Genomic DNA, 27,892 nt, shown 5'->3' with positions numbered 1-27,892 from the left:
GGTCATGGGATTACTTTTCGCGACTTTCTGACAAGCAAAGTTAATGAGGAAGCCAAGATTCACTCTACAACTGGATTACTAACTTAACAACTGCAGTGATTCACTTCACAAACGTGGCAAGAAAGGTTATAAAATGGAGCTAAACTCACTTAACAACTGTCTCACTTAGCAACAGAAATGTTGGGCTCAGTTGTTGCCATAAGTTGAGGACTACCTGTATAAGATTTCTCTACGGTTGTAATCCTGGCACTAGATACATGGGACTTACTGATACTTCAGAGAAAAGGCATATAGGATTGCACTGCCTTGTACAAGAAAAAAAACCCTCATACATCAACTAATCTTGCAGATGTTATGCAAGATACCAGTGTCTTTTCCCCATGATGATCTGTTAAGTAAATATTTGCATCATAAATGCAAAAAGGTCAACATAACCAGGGCAAGGTTTTCATCACCTGAAACAGTGCCCAAATGGCCATCAGACAGAAGTAAAAATTGGAAATAAAATCCCTTAAAACATTTTATGACATATTTGACAACCTTCAAAAATAGTGTAGCAATATATATATATATATATGATGAATTTAAGAAATATGGAGGTATTTGTAGAAAGATAGAAGAAAAACAGGACTCTTTTCTTTCCAGGATTAAAAGTAGGATCAGTTCAGTAGTCCAAAAAATAAAAAGTTGCTGAAACTGATTAAAAAATGTGCAATCAGCAAAATCCTCGTTGACCCAGATCACATGATGCTTCTCATCTCTCTATAAAATACCCAAGATTGGTGAGAGTTGCCATTCACCTTCACCATGAAGGGAATCGTCCTATTTCTTGTAGTGGCCATTGTGGGTAAGTATGGCTTTCTTTTTACTATGACTCCATTGTAAAATTTTGCATAATTTTAGTCAAAATATATTTTAAAATTTAAAGATAACTCCATCCTACTATGTTCATATTGTAATCTCTTGAATTTCTTTCCTCAGCTGCCGAGAAATTCCCAGCCCGTAAGTACAACATTAATATATCTTATATTATTTCCATTTCATACTATGCATGCTTTTTGAAACAACATTTGAAAAAGGGGTAATGTACTATCTTTTATATTTAAGTCACAAATCTGTTAGTGTCTGTTATTAAATCTTGCAAAGAATAGGACTATTATCCTGTCCCATTAGCAAAAAGCAATCATCCTTCTGCAAGATATTTGTCTAATGTTATGAGCAACTAGAATAGTATATAAATATAATAAATAATCAGTAAGTCAAAATATAAGTTATGTGCTTTAATCAACTTGAATGAGTAGTAGTAACCTTATAACCGAGTGCAGAACAAATATAGAATTAACACTTGAAAAAAATAACACATTTTCATTAACATTATAATATAAAATAAAATCTTTAAAAGTTACATGCTGAATAAAAATAATTTCTATACAGTTATAATGACTTGCCTTTAATTCAATTGTTAGTTCGTATGTCAAAACTATTAACTAGTTTTGCTCCATAATTTTAGACAAGAATTTAAAGAGGCTCAAGCACATAGAAGATTGCTCTTTCTTTTTTAAATTTATTTTTATTTTAGTAAAAAAAGCAATTTTTTTTGAAGAAACAAGGAAAAAAACACAAAATAGTATTAGTTTTCCATCCCTTGTGAAACAGGCCCAAAGAATTTCAAACAACTAAATTACTAGTTCTATTTGCGAGTTATTAACCTGTCATCTATATATTATATTAATGACAAAATAGTTAACAATAATAACAATAATAATAATGACAACTAAAATTTCAAAACCTCTATTAACAAATTGTTGTTGTAATCGACCCATAGTAAATTTACCATGGCTTCTTAACTATCCCATATTTCCCAAGAATTAACACTGTTTCATCCTGGATCAAATATCTGTGGTTTTTCCCCCCTTAATACCACCAATTGTTTTCTGGTTAAATATAATAAGTCCAATCTCCAAAACCAGTCTATCTTGCCCCAAAAAGTCAAGATGAAATTGTTTCCCAGTTAAGTGTGATAAATCCATTCGCCAATCCTCTCAGTATAATTAAAGAAGATCAATTTATTACTTAGTCACTCAGATAGTTTCTGCTATTTTTATAAGACTGCAGGCTTGAATTTCAGGGAGGCATAGGGATATGTTAATTCATCAGTTAATTCTAAGTCTGGGTCCATATTTCTTCCTAGTGAATCTACTGCTTTCAAATCACATTCCTTTTGTGAATTTAATTTATTTACAATTGCCTGACTTTGACTGTTTTCCAAGGCCTTTATAACTTCATCAAACTTTTTAAAAAAGCTTTCAGCTAGGAATTGCATGTTATCAGAGAGTCTTTTCTCAAGTATCAGCCTCATTCCCTTTTCTATAATCTGATATGTTGTTCCCCAATAAAGTAAATAAGAGAGTTCTTCAAAGCAGAATAAGACAATAATCTAAGGAACAGGGAAGATATCTTCTAGATATTTCAATCCAAAATTAAAAGAAAGAATGAGAAAAATAAGCACTAAACTTTTTGCAAATTGATAAAATAAAAAAATCCCTGTAGGAATATCCAATAAAAGTGTAAATCAAGTAAAAGCACTTTCACTATCCGGGAATACCCTGTGATTTTCCTTATGGAAAAGCAGGAGTTAATGAAAACAGCCAGACACATCAGAAGAAAAAAGCAAAAAGAACAGATAAAATCCAGCAGTGGGTTGAATAAATCAGCATTCAACCAGCCAATTAACTTTTAAAGATAAAAGAACCAGTTTTGGCAGCAAAATCAGCAGATTGTCAGCAGGAGAGAAAATGTTTCCTACCAGTCAGCAGCCATCTTGGGGAGGAAGTGTGCTCTTTATTTGCAATTCCGCTAATTAAAAAAAGTTCTCCTGATTATTTTATAATTCAATATAATTATTTAGCAAATTATACAATTAAAGCATGCCAGTCTGATTATGATGTATTTGTTAAAAACAATAAATGTAAATGGTACTTTTTAGTAGTCTTTGTGGAAACTTTTTAGCCTTGGAGATCTTTGCTGGGATTAATGACTTTTTGTTATAAACCAGCATACAATAGGATATTTGATATTTTTGTATATATATTCTACATATAAATCATATGTTGTACTGTTAAAACTAACATTATAACATGTTCATTTTCTTTCTACCAGGGAACCAGAAATCCCAGACAAGTAAGCTGAAAAATTACAACAAACCTAACCTCTTGTTGAAATGACATTAAACAAAATCAATTGACATTAAACAATTAATCAATTGATACTCATTTAAGGACTATTACAGTTAAAGTCAAAGCTCTATATAATTACTTTTTTGCTTCCTAAAGGAAGGAAACGTCTGAAACAGATGTGATTTAGTATGCAACAGTTCACAATTTAAAGGAAACAATGATATATCAAAACAGAAGGAGATTAAAAAATACCTACATATACTCTTAAATGTGAACCCTGGAAATTTAAAATGGCCTTCCTGGTTTTCAAGTACTTTAGTTAATTTAGTAATGAGTCTGGCTAATGATTTATAGTACTTAAGGAATGGATTAACATTTGTAGGAGACAGTCAGGTTGAGACCGAGAGAGGGGTAAAATGTATCATGAGTCTCGAATCCCTTCATGCTCACAAGAGATCTAAGTCCAACCCACCTTGAATTCCATTGACTCTTATCTATTATTAATATGCTTTGACTGTTAGTAGCTCAGATTCTTGTAGAGAGCTTAAGCTTGCAATAAATCAACATATGTATTTGAACTGCCTGGACTCCTGATTTCCCGCACTTGACAACATTACTACCAAAATGTTTTGCTGGTACAAATATAAATATACCATCCAGAATGTGGTTTGTGTAATCTCTCTTAAAAACTAACGGTGGTGAGATCCAACAAAGACTGTGTAGAGCATTAGACATGATAAGGATGGTGTCAAAGGAAAGCCATGATTTGCAGAATGCCTCATTCCCACCAAAGGAAAAACACCACACAACCTGTGTAGGAGACGGAAAGATAAGACATAGTCAGACAACTTGACATTTGGATGCAAAACACCTGAAAACAGTGGAAGGAAAATATCCTGAAAGAGGGGTCCCTTGTGACTGGAATCTTGAATAGAGCAGTATAACTATGTTATAATTCCCATTTGTATATTTTTTACAATAAAAGTAGTTCAGAAAATTAACATATTCACCAAATATTGCATTTCTGCCCCACAGAAACCCAGAATGCTGAAACGGGTAAGTCTAATGACTATAACAAGGCAACTCATCAGTATTCCTATGTTAGAAGATGATCATATAATAAAACATAATGTTGCAATTTTCATTTGGATATTTTAAATAAGAAAATATATATTCTATTGTTTTATTCTACAACTGTACTCAACTATTTATTCATTTTTTTCTTCCAGGAACCGAGAATGTTGACATCAGTAAGTATATCATTTTTTGGGTAAACACAAAAAAAAAAAGAGGGGGGGGCCCCCCCCGGGGGGGGGGGGGGGGGGGGCGGGGTCTAAAAAAAAAAAAAAAAAAAAAAAAAAAAAAAAAAGGGGGCCGCCCCCGGGGGGGGAGGGGAGGGGGGGGGGGGGGGGGAAAAACCCCGGGGGGAAAAATGGATCATATTTGTATTTGTACAGTATTTAAATCAGCAAATTAAAGAGACTCAAAATCAGCATGTATAAATAGTAAGCCTTTAATGAAAATCTACCTACCATTGTCCCATTAAAGTGTCAGGTTAATAATCATGGAGTTTACTCAGTTAAAACCTGTAGCCTAGTATAAATGTCCTCTTTACTGAAGACAACTCTGTTTGTAGAACCAGAATTTCCTGCCGGACAAATATTGATATACAATTACACCACCGTGCTTCAAACTGGAGTTCAAAACAAAGATTATGGAAAGAGTCTTCTAAGGATGGAAACTGATGCAATAATCACAACAAGTCAAACAGAGCATGTGCTTCAAGTAAGTTTTCTCCCTAAGGATAAAATTCCTTTCAGTAATTCTCAAGCCCATTCAATTGATGGGAAACTATACTGTACAATCATTCAAGAAATAGTCACATATATGGACCACAGATTGATGGGGGGGGGGACCCTTTCTGTACAATAGGCCAAGGGAAAAATGATCATTTTAAGCTTCAATACTTTATTTGCCTGCAGTTAAAAAAAGTTAAGCAATCCTAAACTATTCATTCATAAGTGCATTATACTCCTGACAAGAACAACTGTGATTTTAAGACTGAAGCATAATGGAATATTAAATTAGTGTTCAACAAACTAAAATGTAATTAGTGAAGGTGTTTCAAATAGTTTTTGAACTGGGGTAGACCATGCATTACTTCTCTGAGTGTTGATCCCCTGGGTCTTTATGCAGTGGGAAATATTGCAAAATAACTTTGCAATACTAAAGCTGAAGCTAGGGAGCAAGCAGTTTCTTATTGCATGGAATTTTTATATGTTTTGTCTCCTCCTTTTCTTTCCACTGGGATAGAGATGACATGAGGATGTGACACAACTTTACTAATCTTTGGAAAATAGATTTAGGCAGAGGTGGGCTGCTGGGGGTTCGCAGGGGTTTGGGACAGCCCCTAGCTAAGATTCTGTGCAGTTCTGAAAACCTCCAAATCCCATTCCTGGCTGGCCCGGGACAGTGAAAAACGGTCTCCCAGAAGTTCAGGAAGGCCGGAAATGGGCCTGTTTCTGGCTTCCAGAGAGCCTCCAGAGCCCGGGCAGGCCATTTTCACCCTCCCGGAGGCTCGAGGAAAGCCTCCAGAGCCCAGGGAGGGCAAAAACACCCCCCCTGCCATGGAGGCTGACTAGGCCCACTATAGTGACACCCACCCAGCAACCAGGCAGAGAACCCTTTGCTAAAAATTTTGAAGCCCACCCCCAATTTAGGTGACATTGTAGCTCTTCCATCCAGTGAATGATAATTTTCATTTCCACCCTGCAAAAACAAATGCCATGTGAAATCACGACAGGTGTGGGATGCTGATTGATGGACAATTAATACTCCCTTATTGGTCAACTGGAGGAAATACTGGACAGCACATCAGTATCCTCCCATGGCATTGTCAGAACAGTAGGGATAAGGTCATTTGTAGTTTGGATAAGAGTCTCATGTTTACATCACTATGCCAATTAATCATTAATGGGAACAGGCTTTTTATTGTTGAATGTTGCTATGATTGGCTAGTGCAGAAATCGTCTTTTTTTTTTTTTTAAAGTGGGGGGAATAGCAGTTCAGTAAAATAATATTAGTGCATTTTTTACTTGCTTCCTGTTTGAATTTAAAACACATTCTGTCATGGGGAATAAGCACAATCCCTTCCAAATTAATAATTTTTAATCTCTCCTACTGACATGCACAAGACTGAACAATTGCTTCCTTTCTTACTTTCTGCCCTCCATTTTGTTCTTAGTTAAGGAATATGAGAGTACGAGATGCTGTTGGATTCCACCCGAGAAGTACCTTGTCAGAACCACGAAGGGAATATAAACAGATGCTTGAATGCCAGAAGTATAGAGTCCATTTCACCTACACTGGAAGATATGGCTCCATCCGTATGCCAAAGAATGCAGATCCATTTTGCAGGAATATTTTGAAAGGCTTCCTGAACCTGCTCACTCTCACACCACGGTACCAGAAAGAGTATGAAGTACTGGAGGTTAGGCTTTTTTAAAATATTTTTTTTTCATTTTTTCAAGCTTTATTTTACTGCAGTAGAATACCTCCTTTCTTCATAATTTACATTAAGCTAAAAAAAATCCGGGAACCTTCCAGATGTTGCAAAACAACATCTGTGGCCATGTTGGCTAAAGCTGATAGCATTTGGAATCCATTAACATATGAAGAATCAAGTGTCTCCTACCTCCTTGAGCAATGTGATTTCAAAGCATATTGGATTACTCTTTTTAATTTGCTACTTTGCTTACCTTTTTTTTTTTCCTGACAAGGAAATAGAGACACCAAGATAGCCAGATTTGAACCAATCTGTTTAGGTATCAATTGCTATTCTCCCTCAAATAGGTGGCTATTCATGTCCAGGAACTTCTTTGGATGTTCCTGAACAACTGATAAGTCTATTTCCCGCTAAGATTTGAAAAACGTTAGTAAATGAACAGAATGTAAAGGAACAGATAATGGGGGTGGGAAATGATGTCCCTAAGCTGTAGACATTTTAAATGCACCCAATTTTATTTAAACCTTCTGCAGATCTCTCCCTTTGACTCTCATTGGGAATGTGAGTTTCCATGTTCTTGTACAAACTGAGTTTCTCAATATTGGCAGGATGGGCTTGAAGGCGAGTGCAACACCAGGTACGTTCTCTACGAGGAGAAAAAGAACAACATCTACCTGTTTAACAGAGTCAGGGACCTGAACAACTGCAAGCAAAAAGTTATGCTGAATGTTGGAATCCCCTTCTTCCATCTCTTCCAGCAACCCAACTGCTTCCAAGTAAGAGTGCTCTACATCTATTTTCTCACATGTTGGTGTGGGTCTCTTAGCTTTAATGGAGGGCTTTCCTTTTGCAAACTACAAATATGAGATTTTGAACTGGGACACGAAGGGAGGGGAGTCCCCCATTTCTTAGGTTACAGTTCTGATCTGGACCAGGACTTTTTGTATTTATATAATTTTAAAAAATGGGGTGGGGGGGAAGAGCTACTAGCCACGGCTTTAAAATAGTATACTATTTCTAAGATTATATTGTATTTCTCCTTGTGAAATATGTCTCCTTTTGTTATTTAGAGAGAAAGATTTGTTCAAGGCACATCTGCCTTTGTCACCAAAGTGAAGCGTGACAACAAAGGTGATCTGATCACTCAAGTCAAGTCTGAACAAGTATTGGAGTTCCCTATAGGTGGAGAGGATGCTACTGGATATATGAAAGCTCAGTAAGTAGCAATATCAAAACAAACAAACAAACAAACATTTTGCACTATGTTTAGTCTCCTTTGCTTTTTAGTCCACCTTATCTATGCATTGAAAGGCATTTCTGAACTATGGCAACATTAGAATGTAACTTCAATAGATCTGTGCTTCTTTGTTCTGTACTAAACTCTAGTAATCTACCAGCAGATCCAGGGCTGCCTGGAAACAGAAACCAATCCAGCAAATATATCTTTGCCAACACCACTTTTCATTTTCAGAACAAAAAAAGAGGAACTGCATTTTTATGGCCTTAAATTTGTGGAAGATAACACTGACTCTTAAGGATTTTGCACAGTATTTGTTTAATTGACAATGGCAAAAATATCTTAGGTGTGATAATAGCAATAGCGCTTAGAGTTATATGCCACTTCACAGTGCTTAACAGCCCTCTCTAAGTGGAGTCAGCATATTGCCCCCAACAAACTGGGCCCTCATTTTACCCACCTCGGAAGGATGGAAGGCTGAGTCAACCTTGAGCCTGGTGAGACTTGAACTGCTGAACTGCCGGCAATCATCAGTCAGCAGAAGTAGCCTGCAGTATTGCATTCCAACCACTGCACCACCATGGCTCATAATAATATAATATAATCCTTATCATAACCTGGCAATTGATCTGATTTGCAGAAAAACCTCATAAAAGCCATAATTTCCTATGGAATCGAATGCACTAGTCTTACATTTAGGGATGAACAATGCAATGTTGGGAATTCAGATTAAACACTTTTAGAAAATTAGCAAATAGATATAGCTCAAATGTGTTTCTTTTATTCAAAGTTTTGGAATAGCAGTGCATTTCTATTGGCTTTGGTTGCACCATCTCTTATCTCTAGTTACCTTCTTCTGACTTTCTGGAGTCAATCCTGCAGTGTTTCAAATGGGGGAGTCCTCCTTTCTGATGATTTAGTCATTTATGTGTGTATGTGTGTGTGTGTTTTTTTTCTTCCAGCCAATTGTTGAACTTGAGAGAAGTGAGACCTGACCAAGGTCAGCAGCAGCAGCAGCAGCAGCAGCAACAACAACAACAAGAAGAAGGAGAGCTTGAAGTAACCAGCATTCGTTATGAGATTCCCAAAAGTCTGTTTTTGCCCGTGATGGAGAATTACAACAGAGATCCTGTACAACAGGTAGAAAAATGAAATATTGAATAATTTAACCTTTTCAAAACCAAACAGAAAACACCATGATCTTGGCAGTTGGAATGAGTACATGCTCATGCTGTTCTTGATTTTTCCTTGACAGGCTGAGCAACTCTTGCAAGACTCAGTGCACTGGCAAATGCAGGATAAAATGTTTTCCACCAAGGCTATAGTATTGGTCCGACTTGTACAACGCATGTCATACAACGATCTGTCAACTCTCTACAATAAGGTTTCAAGAATCCCTGTTGCTAGGTATGTTAGCTAACTTGAATATTGCACGCTAGCTTTTACCTTAATCTCCTGAAACCCCTAATGTTGTTTTTCCAGAGGAATTATCAAGATTCACGGAAAAATCAGCCAGAAAACGTTTCTTCATTAGTGGAGGATTCATGATATTTTTAAGAATGTGTCCTTCTATTCATTGCAGAAAAAACCTATTGATTTCATGTGTGCACGCGGGTAATTTGATCACAGTGAAGTTCATCAAGGACAAGGCAGTCAGTGGAGAACTGGCTTATTCTGACCTGATTTGGCTTTTGCCCACAACCTTCCATTTTGCTAACCCAGATATTACAAAAGTGGAGGAAACTGCTAAAGTGACAGCAGTGAGTATATGTTACATTGTTGTTGAATGGCACACTAACATGTTTTAAAAATCTACATAGGATGCTTTGTGACCCTCAATTGAGAGTGTTTTCCTAAATTCTAAGAACAATTTTGTTTTCTTCCCAACAGGAATTACTTTCCAAAATCCCTGACAAAACATCTTTCCTTGGAAAAGCAACCTACCTGGCATATGGGACTATGGTGAACAGGCAATGTTCTACTTCTCGAATTTGTCATCCTAAATTGCTTGAGGTATATGGCTAATTTTATTTATAGATCTAGATGGATATCAAGATCTAAATCTTGATTTTATATATAGAGATAATATTGAAACAAAAGAACATTAGTTTTCTTGGCAGAAAGCAATACAGAGTATTTGGATACAGAGTTGAAAATATATGCATACGAGTGCACAGACCCACATCCTGTTTGTTTGTTTGTTTGTTAATTCTTTATAGCCTCTCCACAACATCCTAACTGAGGCAGTTCGGGATAAAGAAGAAAACAAAATGGTATTAGGCATGAAAGCTATTGGCAATGCCGGTCAGATCAGCAGCCAGAAACATATAAAAGTCCTGTGTGAGACTGCTAAATATCCTGAATACATCCAGGTCGTTGCAATTCAGACCCTAGCGCAAATCGGCAAGCAGGATCCTACAAAGGTAAGTGGCAGAAGACATGTCTTTGTTAGAGTAGGTAAAAACTTTGTGTGTGTGTATGTGTATGTGTGTGTGTGTATATGTATATGTATATGTATAATGGTCTTGCTTTCAGGTAACTGCAAAATTTTGTAACCCAGCTAAAAGTTTCTATTAAGTGATCCCTGAAATCACATTGCTGAATAATCTTTACAGCAATTTCTGGAACTGGCGGAGGCTTAAATGGGATCCCTACCTAGGAAAAAAAAAAAAGAGAAAATAGCTAGTCATTGCATGCCAAAGAAAATGGTCCACTCAAAGGCCTAGCCACGATGCAATCTTAGGAGCCCTTATTTGGGGTTATTTGGCTATCTTATAAGTCACAGAAAGCAAATCCTGAACAAAAACCATTACCAATATTTCTCCTGATTGTTTTCATGTCTACTATTGACCTCACCCCTTTCCTAAGAGGTCTGTAGGGGGCGTGCATAAGCGCACCAACGTGCCTACCGTCCCTGTCCTATTGTTTCTCTTATTCTTCTTTTATTTTTCTTATATGTACCCATTTCATGTATTCACAACTATGTATACACTTATACTTATTATCTTGTAAACAATTGGCAAATCAAATAAATAAATAAATAAATAAATAAAATTAGCTGAGCTCCACATTCATTTGTTTCTTCCTTTGCTTCCTCTAGGTTCAAGGTTTTCTCCTTCAGATCTTTATGGATGTTTCACGTTGTGAGGCCGTTCGAATAATGGCTTGCATTGCCCTCCTAGACAGTGTCCCTCCTCAACCTGTAGTAATAGCCATGGCCAATGCAATGCTGTATGAGGAGAATCTCCATATTGCCAGTTTTGTGTACTCTCACATGAAGGCTATAACAAAGATCAGGGACTTTGCCTACTACAACCTGTAAGTAGAGAGACATTCAGACTATGTGTTATATTAGGTCCAGAAATGTTATATCTGTCAAGGTTCCAAGCAATACATCCCCAACAACAAGAACTCCCATCATATACAGATTAGGAAGTTTGTTAAGCCTGTAGAAGGCTGCAAGATTCTTAAATTGTAATCCTATACACAACTTCTCAGAGGATACAGGGTGTGAGCTGAATTCCCTTGAGCCTATTCTTGAGTCAGTCTGTAGACGTTGCCCCAGTTAATAGTTAATAGAAACTAATATCAACAATATCCTCTTTTTTCATTTAGGGCTTCTTATTGCTCTATGGCCCTCAGAATTCTGAGCCCTAGGTTTGATGGACTGAGCTCCCCTTTCAACAAGGCTCTGTTTTTCACCTTTTTCAACAGTGAGTAGCTATTATTTATTTATTTCTCCATCCTTCTTTATGGGATGAGTTGCAACATTTGGACATCTGCTCCACTATGTTCCAAGTGAAAAGGAATCACCTTATTGTGTTTATTTAGTTTCCTACCCAGTAGTTCTGATTTTCAAATTCTGTACTGTGTCCTATGTCTTACATTTTATAAACTCAAAAGAATAAGAGGGGTTATTCATGTATAAGTTGTAGAATCAGACCAAATCATTGACTTGGACTCAGTGGTGGTCTTCAATTTTTTTTACTACCTGTTCTGTGGGCATGGCTTGGTGAGCATGGTGTGGCTTGGTGGGCGTGGCAGGGGAAGGATACTGCAAAATCTCCATTTTCACCCCACTCCAGGGGAAGGATACTATAAAATCCCCATTCCCTCCCCACCCCACTAACCTGCTTTCCAATTCCGTTCTCCTGTGCAGGGCAACAAAAGAAGACCCAGCCGATCATCTGGGACTCCGATCAGCTGGGATTTGGAGGCAGTGAATAAATGGAGGCGGGGCCAAACAGAGGTGGTATTTACCAGTTCTCCGAACTACTCAAAATTTCCGCTACCGGTTCTCCAGAACCTGTCAGAACTGGCTGAATACCACCTCTGCTTGGACTGTTACAATGATTTACATTGTAGTGACTAGTAAAACTGAGAATGTTTCCCTAGTTTACAATGCCTGAGGATGTTTTTAAAAATGCATCCCTTTCCTGCTTTCTGGTTTTTCCAAGCACTAACTTTGCAAGGTTCAGGGTTCCATGCTTCAGGCATCTCCTTTAATTGAACCTTGCCTTATTTCATACAAAACATTAAGTGAGAAATTACAGGTTGTGCAATAGTGATATAAAAATGAACAAATGATTCTATTGCTCTGAGCCATAAAAATTGTTCTGAACTGTGCAAGCTCTCTTAAGACAGAACTAGGGCTGCAAAACTGGATTATAAAGATTAGGACTGTGGGACAGCAAAAGGGAGATATAAAAAATTCACTCTTTGCTATCATATCACAGCAGCATCTGAATCTTTATACTCCAGTTCTGAGAGTGGTATTCTAAACTTTATTTTGCAATGCAGTTCACATAATGAGCCCAATCAGATGTTTTACTTGTCAACCAAGCAAATTACTATAGATCTAATAAATAGGTAGTTTATAGTACAGACAAAAAGCTTGCATCAACATAATTTCTTAGAATCCTAGGGCATAAGGCAGGTATGTTAGCTTAAGCTCCTCAATGACAATAGTATTCTTGGTTTGGTAGTTAAAGGACGACTAAGCCTATTCAGTTAACCAAACAAATAAAATTCCAAACCTTTCCCCCAACTTCTTTTGACTCATGAAATACAGATGTCAAGATGGACTTGATAAGGAAGCATGTTTAGTTGTCAGCAATGTGTGTGTGTGTGTGTGTGTTGTATGTATACATGTATGTATGTATGTATGTATGTATGTATTGAATGTGTGGGCATTTGCATGTGTATATATATTTGTGGCAGCAAGATTATGTATCGTTCCATCTCAATAAAGAAGAATTTATAGTATAATAAATCCATGAGACTGTTTTTCAAGAAAAAGAGCAAAAATATCTTTTTCCATTTCAAAAAGCTAATTATCTCATGATGTGTGTTTTCTTGTTCTTTTTCTATGACAGCTTTTCTAAACAATGGGTTTACTATGAAATTCTTCGTGTCTGGTGACAATAGATATCCTTCAAATATCCTCTTGAAAACATATTTAACGATTTCCCATAACACCATTGAACCGCTAGAGGTATATATTACATTTTTAAAAGCTCATTACTAAAAAGCATTTGAGATGTTAGTATGCCCTTACCATGTCACTTCACAAATAATACATCTTTCTTTCTTTCTTTCTTTCTTTCTTTCTTTCTTTCTTTCTTTCTTTCTTTCTTTCTTTCTTTCTTTCTTTCTTTCTTTCTTTCTTTCTTTCTTTCTTTCTTTCTTTCTTTCTTTCTTTCTTTCTTTCTTTCTTTCTTTCTCTCTTTCTCTCTCTCTCTCTCTCTCTCTTTCTTTCAGATTGCACTGCAAGTTCAAGGTCTAGATAAATTGTTTGAGGAATCAGTTAGCCAGTCTGACCAATCCGCTACCAAACAGAAGATCAAAGATACCCAAGACAAGGTATATTTCTATATTTATTCCTTTGAATATAAATGTTAGAGGGAATGTTAGATAAGATTATTCCAGGAGATTTATTAGGAAAGCTGCCTGCTAAAATCTTGCGTCTGGTCGCAAAATTCTTCACAGATTAATATTGTAACTTAAGATAATGTTAACCTTATTTGTGGGGTGAAATCTAAATACAGGTTGTTCTTAACTTACAACCACAATGGAGACAAGAATTCCTGTTGTTAAAGAGGACAGTTGTTATGTGAGTTATGCCCAGTTTTATGACCTTTTTGGTTGGGTTGTTAAATGTAGTTTAACACTGTAGTTGTTGAGTGAACCCAGTGGTCATAAAGCAAGTCCAGTTTCCCCTGCTGGCTTTCTTGTCAAAAGCCAGCTGGGAAGGCCACAAATAGCGATCACATAACTCTGGGATGTCATAAATACAAGTTTGTTGCCAAGTGCTCAAATCTAGATCACGTGACTGTTAGGATGTTACTATGGCTACAAGTATGAAAACTCCTGGTTGTAACTCCTTTTTTTTATTTTTTAGCAATGTTTTAACTTTGAACGGCCACTATATGAATGGTTGTAAGTCAAGCACTACCTGTAAATTAAACTGGTGGAATCATAGTATGTCAGAACTGGAAATATCTTTCTGTAAAGTGTAATGTTTGAAGGGGAAATGCAAATAACCATTACATTGTCTTTTTATTTACTTGAACTTTAATTACATGAACTGACTCAATACTAAATTGCTCTCACTGGCTTGACTTTAGCTTCCAGGATACCAAGAATTAACTGCCAGAGAGCCCTTCATTGGTGCATCAGTCAAATTTCTAGGAAACGATGTTATATATTTAACTTCTGAAGAAATGAAACCACAATGGAAGGTAAAGATGTCTAATACATTTTCACCATAAAATCCATATTGTTATCTCAGTCAGCTTAAAGCCCCGTGTCTCTTCACCCTGTTTTAGGCGGAAGGGTTAAGACCAGCTATGATCAAAGTGTGGATGACATGTTTGGAAATCCTTTTGAAAATGGTCAACACTCAATTCAGCCAATACCACATTGTAGATATGGGACAAGTTTTACCTACAGCTCCTGGTCTCCCATTCCAAATAACAGCTAATATTGTTGGGGGAGCAGATGTAACTTGGAAAGGTAAGGATGGAAATCACCGCAATTCAAAATAGCATGGGTAAATCATATATGATGGGGGAAATGGTCGATAATAATACAATTGAAAAATATTACCAATGCAGGTTATCAATCTGAAGCAAGTGAGATTTCTGTATGATTCTGATAAACACATGTCACTCAAAACCTGATAATATCATCTTACTTAAAATGTAGTATTACTATTGTATTACTATTTTTTATAACGGCAACAATTCAGATTTCTTTCTCTATGACACATCATTTATTAGCTTAAAAGTTTTCAAAGTAGGATATTATCATGGAGTCTTGCTTTACTCTTGTTTTGTTGTTCACAAAACAATCTTCTTATGACTATAACTTTGTTGCTTATCACTATTGTTGTATGTACATTGAGAGCTTACGCACCAGAAACAAATTCCTCATGTATCTAATCACCCTTGGCCAATAAAAAATTCTATTCTATTCTATTCTATTCTATTCTATTCTATTCTATTCTATTCTATTCTATTCTATTCTATTCTATTCTATTCTAACTACAGGCAGTGTCATCTTTCATTTGTAACCTTTCCATCTTTTCCCACTTTTTCTTTTGGCTCACTGCCCTGCCCCATCATCAATTATATTAACAATGAAAACATAGAAATGTTTGTGTGAAACAATATTACTACTAGGAGGCCCTGATCTTTAAGTTGGTCTACTTTTGAACCATTTTAAAATAATGTTTGTTTCTTGTAGCAAAATCAGAAATATTTCAGAACGATGTCAGAGCAGCCAAAATACAAGCACAACTCGATAGCCATGTTCGGTAAGCAAAATAACCTTACTTTCTATCTTCCTTCCCCATAAAGTAAGCAGAATTCTGCAGCAGAATATCCTCTACCCGCCTCCTCCCCCCCCCCCCAATCTCCTCTGTCACTGACATATAGACATACGAAATCAATGTACAGAAGTTAAGACTGGCCCAGCTGTTTTGGCATTTGGAACTGAACATCTCAAAAGCCTTAAATAACAAAACCTTTACCACTCTTTCGTGTTGTTCAAATCCATTTAGTTTGAGGTGGTGTCTTCAATCTTCTTGACATTAGAATTTCCTCTGTTACTGTAATCTGAAACCGTATCCTAAAATTTCTCTTCTTCTATTAGCATCCATGGTCAGGTATCGATGAGCTGGGAAGTTAAGGCAGACTCTTTTGCTAATGGAATAGAAATGTCTGGTGACATCCATTCAGATACTGCACTCAAAATGAATCTTTTGCTGGACATGCCACAAAACAGATTTAAAGTAGAACTTGATAATCTTCAGGAGCAGCCTAATACACTGATTTCAAGGTAGAAGAAGCTCTTTTATAATTTGTTTCATATCTTTTTGTCATGCTATCTACTGCATTATATAGGACTTTCATCTACTGTATACTGTAAACGTTATACATATACCTCAGTGATAGCTAACCATTTGGTGTAAGCCAAGAATTATGGCTGGGTACCTGTAGTGTGCTCTTTCGCTAAGTTTCTCAAACATTTTACTTTGTAACAATGTTCTTTCTGCTAGGTTTGATGAGAAATTATAAATATATATAATAATATTTATAAACATTTGATTCAGGCTATTAACTGTCTGGCCTAGTACCATAAAATGAACCACTGTTTTTCCTCTATCCTTCTCTCCCTCTACTCCTGGATCTCAACAAGGAAAATTTCATCATACTATTTCATTCTCAGGATGCTTTGATGTTGAGTTTGTGTTCATGTTAACTTAGAGTATGTTAACTTACTGTGGAGTATATTAGAACACTAATATATTATTTCTCCTCATTGAATTTCTACCTAGTCATAGAGCACAGGCTGTAGTAAGGTGCGGAAGTTTTATGGAAACAGCTGCAATTCTTCCCACACCAGTTGAAATTGAAGAGTGGGATGAAGAACCTGGCAAAGGCAACGTCAAAGTCAAAGTAAATATTGTGTTTCTTTTTGTGTGTCAACACTGATATTTGGTGGTCTATTGCACAGTTAAACTGTCTGATATAACTTCTCAAATAATGGCTACTTTTATTTTTGTAACATTATTTAGAAATCTTAACATAATTTTGTTTGTATCTAGGATTTTGTTATAGTTTCAACTTGTTCAAATACATGCTTTATTTAAACATAATGCTAAACAATTCATTTAGAACCACCTGAGAACAAGAACATTTGTCAAGCTATTGATAGTGTCTGTATAATGATATGATATGAACTTTGAAAAAGAAAACCAATTAAAATGCTAAATTCATCTTATTATAGAACTGTTTCTTAGAGAAGTATAATTGTCATACTTTTTCTATCCTAAACTTCTGTTAGCTTGGTAGCTCCAGTGACACAGAGCTGCCTTTTTTTAATCTCTCATATTGCCCATAAAGACCCCTCAACTTTTTATTATCTATGAGACTTAGGATTTTCTTTAACACCCAAGTTTAATCTTCTTCTTCACATATGTGTACTAGCAGGTTATTATTGCCAAATTCTGACGTGTCTATCTTCATTTCAGCAACAATCTCAAAGTAGCCAGAAACCTCAAGAGCGATGGGACAGTTGCTGGCCTCTAGCTTGGGTCCCGATAAACCTATGTGCAAGAACCATCAAGACAAAAGGATATACGCCCTACCAGAATTCATTGTTACATATGTTGTGCAGTGAACATGAAATGAAGTTTTCGTATCAACCAGGTATTAATATGTGGTGAAATGTTTAGTTTGTATACTTGCAATTGTTCGTGCTGATCACTTTCTAAAATATGTACCTGCATTATAATCCATGCAGATCCTGGTTTGACTAAGATCCTAGTAGATGTCAACCTAGACTCTGCAAAAATTAGGATGAGAAGAGAACTGGAACCCGAAAATGAAGAACAACAACAACTGAAAGGAGAACAACAGGAGGTACGTATAACCCATGGAGGAAGAGCACATTTTATAAGGTCTAAGTTAGCTAGGTATGAAACAAGAGGTGTCATATTTATAATTTATTTGCTCAATTTCTATAGCTGCCCATCTCAGTCATTTGTGAAAGGTTCACTTTCTAAACGGATTTTGATAAATGAATTTTGTCCAATTCCACCTTCCCTCTATTAATAACACAGCAATTATGTGGTAGAATATTATAAGGAAGAAACTGTTAATTCCGAAGAAACTCTGAATTCTTAAGAACAACTTAAAAGAAATAATATTTTAACCTTCAACTGTGTTTTAGGCTGATATGAAAGATCAGAAGAGTCCAGAGCAGAGACGACTGAAGAAGCCAGGCCAGGATACCAAGCAGCCAGATCAGGACGCTGCCTCTTCTGTAGTGAAAAATGGGAAAGACAAAAATCAAGGTGGTATCAGCAGCAGCAGCAGTTCCACCTCCAGCAAGGACAGCAACAGCGAGGATACCAGTGAAAGCAGCAGCAGCAGCAGAAGCAGCGACAGCAAGGAGAGCAGCAGCAGCCAGTCCCAACAGAGTGGGATAAAGAGTTCTTCCCAGAGCCAGTCTAGTAAGAGTTCTTCCAGCAGCAGTGACAGCAGTGAAAGCAGCAGCGGCAGTGACAGCAGAGACAGCAGCAGTGACAGTAGCAGCAGCAGTGACAGTAGCAGCAGCAGCAGTGACAGCAGCAGTGACAGTAGCAGCAGCAGCAGTGACAGTAGCAGCAGCAGCAGTGACAGCAGCAGCAGGTGCAGCAGCAGCAGTGCAGCAGCAGCAGTGACAGCAGCAGTGACAGTAGCAGCAGCAGTGACAGAGCAGCAGCAGCAGTGACAGCACAGCAGCAGTGACAGTAGCAGCAGCAGTGACAGTAGCAGCAGCAGCAGTGACAGCAGCAGTGAGCAGCAGCAGCAGTGACAGCAGCAGTGACAGTAGCAGCAGCAGCAGTGACAGCAGCAGTAGCAGCAGCAGCAGTGACAGCAGCAGCAGCAGCAGTGACAGCAGCAGTGACAGCAGCAGTAGCAGCAGCAGCAGTGACAGCAGCAGTGACAGTAGCAGCAGCAGCAGTGACAGCAGCAGCAGCAGCAGCAGCAGCAGTGACAGCAGCAGCAGTGACAGCAGCAGCGACAGCAGCAGCAGCAGTAGCAGCAGTAGTGACAGCAGCAGTAAGAGCAGCGACAGTGAGGACAGTACCGTCGAGAGCAAAAGCAGTGAGAGCAGCAGTGAGTGCGATGACGTTGAGGAAAAGGTAATTATGATGTCATTTCTTTGAATATAGTTAATGGGAGCAAGAAGGCAAAGCCTGCTTCATTGAAGGAAATGTGTATAGCTGTATCCTTTCTGGCTAATGGGAATTACAAGTTGGCCAAGAGCTATGAGAGTCCATCTGACTTATGAAGGAATTCCCCAGCCATCTTGCTTGTTAGTCCTAGGTTCTGATCCCTGGAATTTGAAAGCTAAGCATTAGTTTACACGTGTATCAAATGGAGCTCACCCACAGAGATTTCAACACAATGTTATAAGGCGTGGCATTTTGAAAGAAATCTTGACATCAAATAGGAAGGTTGGCGTCCATCATATTAGCTGGCTATTATGAAACTTTTGGTTGCCCATTGGGCTGATGATGGAGCACCAGAATAAGCAATTTTACCAACGAGTGTACCTGCATCTGAGTACACTAAATTCCACAAACGCAGAATGATAGAGAACAACAATGCACACTTAAAAGGAAACAAATTGTGTTGAAGTAACAACAAATGATGTGGTTGTGATTTCTGTTCATCTCTCATCATGCTGATTTGTCATCTGCTTTCGGGGGTATGAGAAATCAGCATTGGGTATTTAGTAATCTTGTCATCTGCAGTATTGGGTGTTTTGAATTAGCCCACAATGCAATTTCAGTAAGAGATAATAGTGCTTATAAATCAGTTATTTGGGAAAGCTTATAGTGATGGCATTGTTGTTATATCACTGAATATTCATTTTAAAAATAGCCTTTCTATCAAATATGGAAACTTTGAAAGCATCCCAAACTATTATTTTAGCCTTAAAAAGCAGCATTAATGAGGCTAGCCACCTTGTTTTAACCAATCATTCAATAAATAGACGTGAATTTTGATCTTCAAAGAGGATCTTCAGGGACATGACTTTCAGAAATAGCATTTCTATTCATATTGTTTTAAAATTAATAGTTTATGTACCATCACAGTGTGAAAATTTCTCTGAGTGTTCTTTTTAATTTTTTCCTAAGGGAAAACCAAAACAGTTTTATGCATATTCTTTTCGATCTCTGAAGAAAACGAAGGTAAGATATGGGAGTACAGAAAGTTTAAACAAAGCCAGAAAACTATTGATGGGATGTTAGTGGCAATGCAGTATATTTCTTTTTTGGGGGAGTGCGGGGGAGTGGAAATAGAATGTATTGAAATGAAGGTAACTGATTCTTGAAATGTTTCCATTTTCTCCATTTATCAGTACAATATCTTTTGCTATTTATTATAGAAAAGATAAATAATTTCAACATTCAGTTTGCTCCCCACTTCTTTAAAGTATTGATTTATTATTATTTTCCTTTGTCAAAAAAACAAAACAAAACAAAAACCCTACATAAATAAATCACCACACCATTTTTTCAGCTGTGAAGTTTCTTTTCTAATCTGAGGCAGAAAAATGTTTTTCTGTGCAGACTGGCACCTTTGGGAGATATTGGGAATAGAAATTCCATAGTTCCCTACCAGCATGACAAATTAGCTAGTCCTTCATAAATGTGTATTCTGCACATCTTTGGATGGCATTAGGATAGGGAAGGCTGTTCTAACTGTGAGACTTTCTTCTGCTGCTCTAAAACTCCTCTAGGGAAGCTGCGTGTTCTGAAATTTGCTTTAATACTTTTGTTTCTGCAGTCACAATCTGATGGCCCTTCTGATTCTGACTCTCAGCTGGACTATAAAAGAAAAGGAGACATCATTGATGAAAACAGCTTAAAACACTCTGAGGTCAGTATCCAAATACCTTTCCATTGGGAAACATCAATCTTGGGGGGGGGGGAAAAACTATCTGGCTTAAGCATGAGAAACACAAAAGGCAATAATGAGATTTTAAGTAGTTTATATTTTATTGTTACCATTGTATATTCATACATTATTTTAGACTTATATGCTACTTGGTTTTAATAGAGCCGTGGTGGCACAGTGGTTAGAATGCAGTACTATAGGCTAACCCACTGCTCACTCCAGGAGTTCGATTCTGAATGGCTCAAGGTTGACTCAGCCTTCCATCTTTCTGAGGTCGGTAAAATGAGGACCCAGACTGTTGGGGGCAATAGGCTGACTCTAGACCACTTAGGGAGGACTGTAAAGCACTGTGAAGCAGTATATGAGTCTAAGGGCTATTGCTATTGCTAATCCAAACTGAAATGTCATGTATACAGTGAAAATATAAGATCCTAATATCGTGCAAAAATGATAATATATACAGGCACTTGTTATCATCAATAAAAAAGCAAGTAGCATAGGATCAACTTTAAAGAGACAGAAACCCTCCCATCTCCCCCCAAAAGCCTAACAAACAAACCTCATTATTCTTTGAAAGCAAGGACAATAACCTATAATCCTACAATTGTTGGACTACAGCTTGTTGGTCAGGGTAATCTAGTCTTATAGCAGAGGTGGTATTCAGCAGGTTCTGACCAGTTCTGGAGAACCGGTAGCGGAAATTTTGAGTAATTTGGAGAACCGGCAAATACTGACTGGAGGTTTTACAGTATCCTTCCCCTGCCACGCCCACAGAACTGGCAGTAAAAAAAATTGAATCCCACCACTGTCTTATAGGGTCTGGAGTTTAAGAACATCTGGCTGTATTAAACAGCTCAGTAATTGAGAAATTTTCAGGTGGGCTATTTAGCTCTCAGAAGTTACCTAGATGCCAGAATGTCCTAGGTAAGCTAAGCATCAACCGATGGCCCTCTTTAATAACACATTTGGGATTTAGTGGTAATTATGAAATTCACTTTAAAACAATGTACTTGTTAAACCCAGACCAGCAATTAAATAAATTTCTTCCTTTGGAATTTTTTTTCCTGCTCTAAAGATGAGGCCATACGCCGTTGTTGATTTCCGCTACGAATATCTTGGTAAGCAACCTCGTGGGCATAAGCTTGTAGTGCTCAAAAGTCCCTCTGCAGTTAAAGTGACAGTGAAAGACATCGCTCGCCCAGCCAATCCAGTGGTATGCTTCACCTACATGGAGCTCCATCCTCATAAAACAGTGGTAAGCCTTTTCCAAATGCACATACAAGCATTAAATCAAAATATCGGTGACCGACGTTAAGCAAAAGTATATCTGATGTATTTCTTTCCTTCTTAGGCAATTCTGAGAGCTGGTCAGGATTGCAGAGACTACGATGTTTCACTTGAAGTAGAGACTGGTGTGTTTGCTAAAAGGCCAGCTCTTGAGGCAAAATTTAAGTACCCTAGGGTTCCTAAGCAAGTGAATGATATGATAGATGAGTAAGTAAATGATTCTGAAGATCTAATGCTGTATGCTACAGCAGCTGAGGTGTATATGTGTACTTAAATGAGCCTGATTCTTTCCCAACAAAGAGGTAGCTTTGTTTTAAACTAAACTGTGTTTCAAGCTAGTTCTGGTATCAAAGTCTGGGCAGTATTCGAAATTGATCTGTGAATAAATTTGCATTTACCTCATTTTTCAAGGAGAATAGCCTTTAAAAAATGGCTAGTTATTTCCCCCCCCCACTGATAAGGTCAACAAGTGTATTCGATGGAGGCAGATCAGAATTATGTGGTATAGTACTCCTCTATGTACATTACTTATGCATTTATTTCTATTAACTAAAAGAGCTAACTTTACTACATCTGATCAAAATGAATGAATGAATTGGTTCCTCAACCAAGTACACCTTCTCAAAGGTAGCTATCTTTAAATAACTTGACTGGTTAAGGAAGGAAAGAGTATTGGCCATTTTATTTGCTGTTTTCAAACTATCTATATAACCTCTTGCTGGATGAATCTAGATTTTGGAGGAAGATTCCCTATAAATGCATTTTTACCGCCACTCCATCACCCATGCAAGCGATAGAATAATAAATGTCAAAGCTAAATGCAAATCAGGCTCATACCTACTCTTGGCTAAATCAATCTTTAAATATTATCCACCTACTTTACAGACTAAACATGATATATTGGGGACTATGAAGTTTGTTCTAGGGGTTTGTTTTCTTAAATACAGAATGTCCTTCCTATGTCCCTTAAATTATGTTCCGTTAAACCAGGCTTTTCTGTCTTTGTCAAGAATTCTTGCAGTGCTCCCTGGAATTGCCTCCATGGCAGACTTCTCTCACAAAGTCCAAAAGAATCCTTCTAAAGAAATTTCAATGATTATGGCTCTAAAACGTCCAGACGAATGTCTCATGGTCATGAAATTGCCAGAAGTGAGTTACATATTTTTTTAGACAACTCTCTTTTGTTTAAATACTAATCAATTAAATACCAAGTACATTTATTTATTCATTCTGATCAGCTTTGATGAGGTTCTCAAAACAGCTGCTCTACAGCCATGTAAAAATAGGGAGAGCCACAGGCGAATGTTATTGCCATTTTGAGGGTTAGTTTTTGGCCTACCTACCACATATGTTCTTCCTATGTATACAGCAAGGCCAGTAAGATCTGGTTGTCCAATTGGTCAAGCCAAAGCAGTAATCCAATGTGAGAAGGACATTGATTAGGACTAGTGTACTGTCAAACTGTATCTATAAACTAAGTAAAAAGAGAATCTTTGTGCCTCTTTGAAAATGCACTGGAAAAATAACTATTAACTCTGCTTATTTTTTCATATTTCTTTCCAGGATCTCCTCTACAATGACAACTGCAAACTTCCATATTCAGTGCCAATGGATCCCAAAGCCAAAACTTCAACAATCGCTGATATTCCAAAATTGCTTTTTGCTAGTCAGAATGGTCAGCAGTTTTACTATGTACTTATAATTTCTGGACAATCTTGTGGTCCTTTCAATGATGTTGAATATCAGTTTCCATAATTCCCTGCCAAATGATCAGTAATCTGAGCTGATGAAATTCAACACCATTTGAAGGTTCACAGGTTTCCTTCCTCTACTTCAGCTGTTTAAAATATATATTATATCATAAAATTAATTTGTTTTATTTAAATTCATTTGAATATGTAGAGAAAGCTATAGCAACTTTGGATTTAATTTTTATTTTAGCCCAAATAAAATGTATATGTATAATATGTATATAAGACTATTCCTTTTTCATAACCAAAGTGGAGTAATCATTTTATATATCATTTCACAGACAATTTAAAACCAAGACAGTCTAAAAATTCATCACTTATTCCAACGTGACTCGTGATGATGCAAAGAAAATATTAAAATGAACTGAACATAAATCTCCCTTTAAAAATATCTACAGATTTCTACATTAGATTTCTGTGACAACAAATATAAAGTTATTTTCTCAAAGTTCTAAAATACAATTTATTAGCTGCTTCTCTAAATAGTCAAAATATTAGAAGCTTCTTTCTTCTCTCACCACATTCTTACTTGCTGTTATCAGGTATTTGTACGGTAGAAAGCAGAAGAATTTTAAATTTCAACAAAAAACTCATTACAAAAGGATTGCCTGATGATTGTTTCATAAATGTACTGGGTGATTGTACTTGTCACAAGAAGCTGATTGTACTGATGAAATACGAAACAGCACACAATAATAGTCTTCTAGTTGAAATCCATACACAGGACATGTAAGTAATTTCCAATGCATTTTGAATAATCTAGCCTGAACTCATGAGAGAAAACGTAATTGCCAAAATTATTAGAAAAGAGCTGTTCTATTATAAATTTTGTACATTTTTTGAAAACTTACATAATTTTATTCAAAATCTGAGCAAATTAAATATAACTAAGTCAAAGCAACAACTATAACAACTGCAATAAAAATGGAATCTCAACAGCAGAATAAATCATGTATAGGAAGGATGAGGATAATAATAAGGCTGCACAACAATAATAACAACAGCAGGTATATATTAGAAAGCACTTGTGTTACTGGAAAACAAGAATAACCAGAAGAGTCTCTTGTGTTAGAAAAATGTCAGATTTTTCTCTTGGCTTCTGAATTAAGAGTCCATCTTTGAGGGAAATGGATGATTCAGAAATGCGAAAAATAAATAAATGAGTGTTTCAAGTTTGGGTTTATCAGGAGCTATGAAGCAGGATATCCTGTGCTTTGCTTATACAGTAGACGAAAATTCTGTTACCTCCAAGCAACCAGCATTTTTCAGCCAGTAATTAGGATTTTAGATATTGGGATACCTATTAAAACTGGCTATTTTAAATGGTATGTCTTTTTATGCCTGATAAAATAAACTTGCATAAGAGAATAAAATAACGCTCAGTGTTAATGGACTCATTATTGTAAACATATTGAGCAAAAACTCATGAATTTTGAATTCAGTAGACTAACTCTCTTTTACATTTTCTGTTTCTATAAGTATATGTACCATGAAGCAGCGCGATGGTGAGCTCATTCTAGAAGTAAATGGCACTAGGTTACAGGATGGAGTTATCCCTCGTTCACTGAAACGTACGTAAAGAAAATAATCTTAGTCATGAGTTAATGAAACAACTGAAGAGTTTACTAAAAAAATATATCAAAGAAACTAAGTTTATTGCCAAGAAATAGAAAATAATGATACAGTATAAATCGAGGAGAAAAATGAATTTAAAAAGAAGTATTGACTGATTCTGGATTTAGAAGTAGTCCTTCAATTATGCATTCTCCATATAGAAATGTTTATATTTCCTGAATCTAAAATATATTAGAAGGAACCAACATGGGTAGTTTGAAGATCAGGAATGTTTAGATGGAAATGGGAAAAGAAACAAAGCATACTCCCTGAACAAATTTTATTTCAGGGGAATTCCATCTACTATCCCTTTTGGTGGAATCATTAATTGAACTTTCATTTCACTTTTAAAACTTACAGATGTGCCTCTTCAATTCAAGGAAACAAAAAGTGAACTGGACTTTAGAATGCCCTTAGTTGGATTAGAAAATGTGCTATACACAGGATATAATGTCAAGGTATTTTTATTATATATTACTGTCATTATTACAAAATATTTAAAATTGTAGAATGTTAAATGATAAGCAAATACAGGAATGATTCTTGCTCCTTTAGAGATTAATTAAGTTCTTGATGCGCTTAGGAGAACAGCACTTGAATCACATAAGATTTTGAGATAAATTGGTCTGAGGAATCCTGTTTAAATTTCTGGAGGGGGTGGGAAATGAGCAAAAACAATTTGAAACGCACTCTGTTTTGTTGTTTCCGAATGTCTTTATGATGTTTCATTTCTTTCAATGCTTGTTGTAAACAAAAATCTATTCCCCCCCCCCTCTTTTTGTGAAGTTTGAAGTTAACCCCTCGATAGAAAATTCATGTGGTATCTGTGGATGGTATGGCTCAGAAGCAAAAGCGTTACGGAGACCAAGTGGCCACATAGCTAGAGATGAAGTGAGCTTTGTGCAGTCCTGGGTGGTCCCTGATAAATGTGGTGGAGGTAAGCAGAATCTGATGGCTTGCTTTAATAGTCACCAACAATCTGCTCCAGGTTTTTCCTTGCTCTGCTCAGCACTTTGACATCACTGTAAGCAACTGGATTAAACCATCACTTTAATTTCCTACAATGGCTCAAAGAAGAGTAGCCTATGGCTGCTAGGAATTAGTATTGCCCCAAAGTTGATTATTGTATACCTGTAGAATATATTGTTTGGAATAAATTATTTCAAATCACATACCTTCAAAGCTAGTAAGCATGAACATGATGCTTTCATAAATGCTACTTTGGAAAATGAAGCTGTAGAGCTGTCCTTTTGATAAATCTATCTTGTTCTCTTGTAGACTGTAAACTGCGACACACAACAGTGAGACATGAGAATCCAATCCTAATGGAACAGTGTGCTACCAATCTTCCTGTCGCACGCTGTGCTGAAGGCTGCTCAGCCACCAGTACTACCCAAACCTTAGCTAGCTTCCATTGTGTGCCAACTGGTATGTAATGTTTACTTATTTTGGATATTCTTATAATGTGTAATGTAAATGTTAGATATGGGGCAGGCACACTAGATGATTCACTTAAGAATATTTTCTAATAATTTTCTGCAATCTCTTGGTTTTCAAATATCTTGTTTTTAGAGGGGAGCACCAAAGAGCTTGATTTTATGGGGTCATTCAGAATACTGTAAACATTTTGCTCATTAGTGGATTTTCCTCTTCCCACTGTTGCTTCTATGTGAAGAAAGAACCTTAAAAAAAGGTGTCCTGAGCTGTACAAAAGCAGTAAAACTTTAAAAGAATTTTATTGTTTTAAATATTTTGTCTTAATAATTGGTTTAAAGAGGGCTTGACTGTTACCTACAGTGAAAAGGTATCCTAGTCTCAACACATAAGTATTTAGAAATATCTCATATTTACTATGAACAGGCTTGAAAACTGAATAAGGGAAATACTCTGGTGTTCTAAGTGATCTCATTATCTTGGCATAAAGGACTGGGTCAAATTAGATTTGACTATTTGCTTGCATAAATTCAGTGAATGTGCATATCTGAGGAAGCTGAGTTATCCTTTGGATTATTGAAAGTGAGACTGGGAAAAAATTATCCCCTTTCCCTGCTGTAGTCACAACTGCAAGTCCCTTTCTCAACTTTTCCAACACAATAGTAGCTTGGGGAAAGTTATTCTGGGCAAGACTGGAGTAGGCCTTAATGGTAATGAGGGAGTTTTCTTTGGCCTTGCAGAAAAACGTTCTTTGCCTCGTGCCATGTTGCTTCTTTTAATGATTTTACTCTTTTTCCTCTTCTTTCAGGATCAACCTTGCCTTCTGACCTGACCGTGCTGGCTGAAAAGTCTGACGATATGATAGACCTAGTTGAATCTCACACATCATGTTCTTGTGAACAGGAACAATGTGCTGCATGAGCCTTCAA

At 36.7% G+C, this 27,892-nt stretch overlaps 1 protein-coding gene across 1 annotated transcript; it reads left to right on the top strand.

Annotated features, from left to right (window-relative positions):
• Window positions 1-792: 792 nt before the first annotated feature.
• LOC113429198 (vitellogenin-2-like) lies at window positions 793-27,892 on the top strand. Its single transcript, XM_087960541.1, has 39 exons — window positions 793-847; window positions 982-1,002; window positions 3,160-3,180; window positions 4,212-4,232; window positions 4,406-4,426; window positions 4,813-4,961; window positions 6,421-6,666; window positions 7,290-7,457; window positions 7,752-7,897; window positions 8,881-9,058; window positions 9,174-9,325; window positions 9,501-9,678; window positions 9,809-9,931; window positions 10,138-10,341; window positions 11,019-11,236; window positions 11,534-11,631; window positions 13,294-13,412; window positions 13,679-13,780; window positions 14,545-14,658; window positions 14,746-14,932; window positions 15,665-15,734; window positions 16,073-16,258; window positions 16,758-16,878; window positions 17,454-17,631; window positions 17,726-17,844; window positions 18,155-18,680; window positions 18,718-19,112; window positions 20,115-20,168; window positions 20,767-20,859; window positions 21,953-22,132; window positions 22,229-22,371; window positions 23,175-23,313; window positions 23,728-23,839; window positions 24,458-24,644; window positions 25,395-25,486; window positions 25,890-25,987; window positions 26,316-26,466; window positions 26,808-26,957; window positions 27,772-27,892. Exons 1-39 carry the CDS (start codon window positions 808-810, stop codon window positions 27,882-27,884), a joined length of 5,613 nt encoding a protein of 1,870 aa, XP_087816667.1. The 5' UTR covers window positions 793-807; the 3' UTR covers window positions 27,885-27,892.

The sequence above is a fragment of the Notechis scutatus genome, chromosome 3 (genome assembly GCF_049901735.1).
Source record: "Notechis scutatus isolate UNSWTSFEM ecotype Mainland chromosome 3, rNotScu1.2, whole genome shotgun sequence".
In the NCBI taxonomy this organism is placed as follows: Eukaryota; Metazoa; Chordata; class Lepidosauria; order Squamata; family Elapidae; genus Notechis; species Notechis scutatus.
The sequence above is the reverse complement of the archived record's forward strand: the minus strand, read 5'-3'. Positions and strand labels throughout refer to the sequence as shown.